Source organism: Triticum aestivum, chromosome 7B, assembly GCF_018294505.1.
Source record: "Triticum aestivum cultivar Chinese Spring chromosome 7B, IWGSC CS RefSeq v2.1, whole genome shotgun sequence".
Classification (NCBI taxonomy): Eukaryota; Viridiplantae; Streptophyta; class Magnoliopsida; order Poales; family Poaceae; genus Triticum; species Triticum aestivum.
The window spans coordinates 138,501,105-138,506,909 of record NC_057813.1 but is presented as its reverse complement, the minus strand read 5'-3'; the positions used below and the strand labels follow the sequence as shown (position 1 = coordinate 138,506,909).

The 5,805-nt window shown below is 47.4% G+C and overlaps 1 protein-coding gene across 1 annotated transcript; it reads left to right on the top strand.

The window, feature by feature from the left end:
* The first annotated feature begins 385 nt into the window (after nt 1-385).
* LOC123159986 (potassium transporter 24) lies at nt 386-5,439 on the top strand. Its single transcript, XM_044577791.1, has 9 exons — nt 386-1,034; nt 1,166-1,628; nt 1,741-1,794; nt 1,986-2,246; nt 2,344-2,396; nt 3,383-3,506; nt 3,616-3,870; nt 4,023-4,429; nt 4,534-5,439. Exons 1-9 carry the CDS (start codon nt 987-989, stop codon nt 5,182-5,184), a joined length of 2,316 nt encoding a protein of 771 aa, XP_044433726.1. The 5' UTR covers nt 386-986; the 3' UTR covers nt 5,185-5,439.
* Nucleotides 5,440-5,805: the final 366 nt, after the last annotated feature.

Below are 5,805 nucleotides of genomic sequence, written 5' to 3'. Positions count from 1 at the left end.
GACGCCCAAATAATCCGCGCACAAATGCCAGAAACTTGACCACGTTACTACGCCAGAGAGGCCATCTTCAAATCGGGACGCCATTTTCCAGCGTTGCCACATTGATTCACATTCAATGGGGTTTTAATGGATTATTACGCCTATCATCTAATTCATCTCAGCAATTCGACCGCCATGACTTTCATGGACGGGAGAGAATGACGTTTTCCTTTTGAAGAAGGCATCACCAGATCACACGAAAGAAGCAGACGAGGAAGTGGCAGGTGAATTCCATCGTGGAAAAGCAAGACCCGCCTTTGGCAGCGATAGCCACAGCCAGAGATCGATCCCACTACTCATACAAGAACCTAAAAAGAGCGACCGCAGATCAACTTGCGCCCGATACGGCTGCACACCACCTGACACCCGCCCCCGCGATTCCGGCCAATCGTCAGTGCTCGCTGACCTCCGCGGCCATAAGTAGAAGCCTCGCTCTCTTGATTCTCGGAAGGGATCAAAGGGGTTGGTAGAGGAGTATAATTGCGCAGGCAGTCGTCTCCTCTCGTTGGCCTGCTCGCTTCTTCCAAATGGTCACTTTTCCTGTCCTAGCGGCTTAGCGTGCGCCATGCGCCTCAGGTTTTTTAATGGTGGTTTCGGGCTGCTTTTCTACCGCGTGGTGAGGGGCGGCGAGCCGGGCCGGGACACGAGTTGGTAGTTGTTCACTTGTTCTTGCGAGCGAGAAGCTACAAGAAGGGAGCGTGCGTGGCTTGCTTCCGCTGCTCTGCGCTACAAAGTCCACACCGAGAGATCCTGCCAAAACAGAATTTGCCTGCTGCTGCTGCTGCTGCCGAAATCTTGTCTTCTCCGCTCCCGATTCGAGGTCCGTGCTGCTGCGGGAGTGGCGCGCGCGCGCATGGGCGCGGCGAAGGTGGCAACTTGCACGCCTGGCGGTTGGAAGTTGGGCAGCGTGACGCGCGCGTGAGCCAGCGACCGGGAGAGGCAGAGCAATGGACGCGGAGAGCGGCGGCGGTGCGGCGAGGGCGGCGCGCAGGAAGGTGAGTAGGGCAGGGCCCCGCCGGTTTCTTGGATTCGTTTGGAAGATTCGGTGTTTGTTTGGTCTGGTTTCGGGTCGGGGGCACCACGGTGACGGCGGTTTCTTTGGTTTCTTTCATGACGGCGGCTGCAGCCGTGGAGCGCGGAGCTGCTGCTGGCGTACCAGAGCCTCGGGGTGGTGTACGGCGACGTGGCGACGTCGCCGCTGTACGTGTTCAAGAGCGCCTTCGCCGGCGGGGACATCGAGCATTCCGCGGGGAACGAGGAGATCTACGGCGTGCTATCCCTCGTCTTCTGGACGTTGACCCTGATCCCGCTCCTCAAGTACGTCTTCTTCGTGCTCCGCGCCGACGACCACGGCGAGGGCGGCACCTTCGCGCTCTACTCCCTCATATGCCGCCGCGTCCGCGCGGGGCTCCTCCCCGACGGCGACGAGCTCGCGGCCCGGCGCGAGGGCGCATCGCCGCCCGCGCCCCTCTCGGCCGTGCGCGCCGCGCTGGAGCGGCACAGGGTCCTGCAGAGGATGCTGCTGCTGCTCGCTCTGCTCGGGACGTGCATGGTCATCGGCGACGGCGTGCTCACCCCTGCCGTCTCTGGTCGCTCCCTCCTCCCTCCTCCTCCTTCCTCAGAGATTCAGTTACGCTCTTGGTGTTGCATTGGCTGATGCTATGTCAGAGCCTGACGCCTTCTTGTTCCTCTCTGTTGCAGTGTTCTCGGCGGTTTCCGGGCTGGAGCTGGAGCTGGACAATGAGCAGCACGAATGTAAGCCAATTGCTTGCTCTGCTTTCGTTTATGATTGCTCAATACCGATTTGTGGGTGCTAACGTTTTTGGATTCAGACTGAATAAATTTTCCAGAAATTCATTTAATACTTGCTGTTTTCTGTTTTGATGTCTTCTTCTTCTGAATATTGTGTTGAGGGTTTGTGAGTAGTGACATGTTGGTTTTTTCAGATATATTGCTACCGGTGACATGCGCTATATTGGTGGGTTTATTCACCCTGCAACACTACGGCACACACCGGGTCGGCTTTCTTTTCGCACCCATCGTTTGCTTGTGGCTTCTCTGCATCAGCATCATAGGGCTCTACAACATCATTCACTGGAATCCACATGTGTACCGAGCTCTTTCACCATACTACGCGTACAAATTTCTCCAGAAGACTCAAACAGGTGGCTGGATGTCGCTGGGTGGGATCCTTCTATGCGTAACGGGTAAGGACCGAATAGCTGTTATGTGCCATTTGACTCCGCTACTTTAAATGGATGATGATGATAAGTTGACCACATGTATATCTGTTCGAACTATTAGGTTCTGAAGCTATGTATGCAGACCTTGGACATTTCTCTCAGTCTTCAATCAAGGTACGTGATGAGTGTGCGGATATTTGTTTTGCCACATGGCATGAATTACCATCCCTTTGCCTTAGAATTAGTGACTTTTAATTGTATGCTCGGAGCATGTGCATTAATGTCTACCATTTTTACAAAGATTACAAAAGCCACATTGTTGAAATAAGAGGCGCTGCGTGGTATAGTTAAGCGAATAATCAAAGTTCTTATATGATACAGTTCTGCAATATATGAAAACCAAATACTTATGTTAGGACTTGAACTTCAAAAAATGCAGATAATAAATAAGGGAATTGGATAACACTGTTCAAGCAAAAAGAATGTATTAACTGAATTTGAACTTCCATTTCATTGAAGGGGTCAATGAGTATAGCGGTAGTTGATTACGGGAATTTAGATGGGGCAGCTTGAGTTTAACTTTCTCAGACTATGTAACATGTGCTGATTTAGTTGCTGTGTTAATCGATGACAACGGATATTGCCCCGTTTTGTTATGAAGGAAGTACTCCCATGTACTCTGCCTAATCATTGTACAAGCAATATAGCTACTTTGCGGTGTTTATTAAGCTAGTAGCAGCCGTGCTGAGAGAAGTTGCTCACTTGACTAAGCTCTGCTTTGTGTCAATTGTACTTGAGGGGGGCAATGAAACTTAGAGCCAACACAATATAATGATTGATTACTTAATGTCATTGAGTAAACTATTTGATGATGTTCACTTTTAACTACACTTAGGAATAGTAATATCAAAATGTCTATTGTTTTCCATCCTTTAAGCCCCAATTCTCTATGTTAACACAGATGCTCTGGTAATACCTATATCAATAGCATTTTGTAGGATGTCTCAATTTGGAATGCTTCAAAAGCCACATGATAAATAAAAAACTAGTTCTTAGGAATTAATATGCGCTACCATCATCCTTCCTCTGGTGACCTTCACCATAAGTACTTTTTTGTGTGGAGTCCAGAATCCCTTACCCCTATGCTTTACTTCCAACAGATAGCTTTCACATCTTTAGTGTACCCAGCTCTGATATTGGCATATATGGGACAAGCTGCTTACATTTCAAGGCATCACAATTTTGAGAATATTAATCATATTGGATTTTACGTATCAGTCCCAGGTACTATTTATGTTTTCATTTTCACCCTCATTGGTAAACACTGAAGTGAGTATAACTGTATAACAAGTACCCCCTTTTAATATCTACTTATGTAATAATCTCTTTCTAGAAAAAATCAGATGGCCTGTTCTGGTGATTGCAATTCTCGCAGCCGTTATTGGGAGTCAAGCAGTTATTACTGGCACATTCTCAATTATCAAACAGTGTTGTTCCTTAAGTTGCTTCCCAAAGGTGAAGATTGTGCATACATCCTCTACAGTACATGGTCAGATATACATACCAGAGATCAATTGGATCTTGATGATACTATGCCTGGCTGTTACTATAGGCTTCAGAGATACAAAGCACTTGACAAATGCACAAGGTAAAGAGCACAGTTAGATATGTATATAATTTCAGTTCAGGAGAATACAACATATTTTCTTGTCACCGTAAACTTCTGTTTATCTTAATTTTTTTGTATATAAACTTACGGTCAACTTTAGGTGCCTAACTTATGTGCTTTTCTTGGTACAGGTCTGGCGATCATAACTGTAATGCTGGTCACTACTTGTTTGATGTCACTGGTTATTGTTCTTTGCTGGAACAAGAGCATAGTGTTTTCTCTCGTGTTCCTTCTATTCTTTGGTGCAATTGAGGTTCTTTACTTCTCAGCATCCCTTGTGAAATTTCGCGAAGGGGCTTGGGTACCCATTATGCTCTCGTTATTTTTCATGATAATTATGTGCGTGTGGCATTATGGTACCATAAAGAAGTATGAGTTTGATGTCGAAAACAAGGTCTCTATAAGTTGGCTCTTGAATCTCGGCCCTTCCTTGGGGATTGTTCGCGTCCGAGGGATTGGTCTGATACATACAGAGCTTATGTCTGGGATTCCAGCCATTTTCTCTCACTTTGTCACCAATCTACCTGCATTTCACCAGGTACCTTCATCAACTTCTACATTTTTGTTTTCAGAATACACACCAATCTCTATTCTTTATGCCTTCCCCAATACACTCTGCTAAATGATTATATCTTTCACCAGGTTCTGGTCTTTCTATGCATTAAATCAGTGCCTATACCACACATCCGACCTGAGGAGCGATTTTGGGTCGGCCGCGTCGGCCCAAAACAGTACCGTCTATACAGGGTGGTTGTCCGATACGGATACCGCGACGTGCCGAAGGACGACATAGAGTTTGAGAAGGACCTAGTGTGCAGCATTGCAGAGTTCATCCGCTGCGGCGACTCCGACGACCAAAACGGCTTACTGGACGGTGCCACAGACCATACCTCTGAGAGGCTGTCTTCCATCACTAAAGGCCTACCGTTTCAGGAGGACGATGACAGTGAGATCAATGGATCGGACACGTCGATACTGTCCACGGGCAAGGAGACGTACCAGAACGCGGTAGGACCGAAGGCAAAGAGGGTGAGGTTCGCGCTCCCGAAGGACGCGCAGATCGACAGCGAGGTCCGCAGCGAGCTGCAGGAGCTGACAGATGCTAGAGAGGCAGGCATGTCCTTCATCACGGGGCGCGCGCACATGAAGGCGAAAAGCGGGTCTGGCCTGGTGAAGAAGATCGCGATAAACTGCATCTACGAGTTCCTGAGAAGGAACAGCCGAGGTTCTGCCACGGCAGCTAACATACCTCATGCCTCGACCCTCGAGGTAGGGATGGTGTGCCAGGTCTGATACGATACGAAGTCACCGCCACGCTCTGTTGTTCATATGTCGTGTGTGTGTGTTGTGTATATATATATATTTGTATATCCTAACGAAAGAGGTAGAGAGGATTGTTGAAGCAGGAAACCGTTGGCCAGAAGTGCAGATCAGAAGTGTGCATAGTTTTCTCTACGGTCTATTCTATTGTGTTGATCTTTGTTTTGGCATTTTTATCCGTTGCTGTCATTATCGTCGTCGATTTTGTATATTGGTCGTTGAGCTGTAGGTAATATAGCATTTTTGTGCATGACTTTGGTGTTTAGGTTGTTTTAGAACCTCAATAAGTTATACCCTGAAACTGTTTGCCCTGCAGAAACTTAGAGGGGGCCGAGAAATGATACTTGTCACACGCAAACATTTGCCAGAACTGGTGGTATTGGTAAGGCTCGATAAAGTTTGATAATTTGGCTAAGCACTGCAGATGATCTGTAGATCAATTCCATTTTGCAATTTTTGTAAGCAGGGAGTACTTTCTCAATTTTTCGGGTTGAAATATAATCTTGAGCAATAATTTGCTCTACATAACGGGGTGCCACCTTATTTCTGCTCACTTGTCTTGTGGCCATATGCAAAGGATCAAACGGTAATATT

What these genes read in the sequence shown, in the direction of transcription:
- LOC123159986 (XM_044577791.1), top strand. Translation starts at nt 987, where the DNA reads ATGGACGCGGAGAGCGGCGGCGGTGCGGCGAGGGCGGCGCGCAGGAAG. An exon ending in GATCCTTCTATGCGTAACGG is followed by an intron (nt 2,247 to 2,343) that starts GTAAGGACCGAA and finishes TCGAACTATTAG; the next exon opens with GTTCTGAAGCTATGTATGCA. An exon ending in GCACTTGACAAATGCACAAG is followed by an intron (nt 3,871 to 4,022) that starts GTAAAGAGCACA and finishes TTCTTGGTACAG; the next exon opens with GTCTGGCGATCATAACTGTA.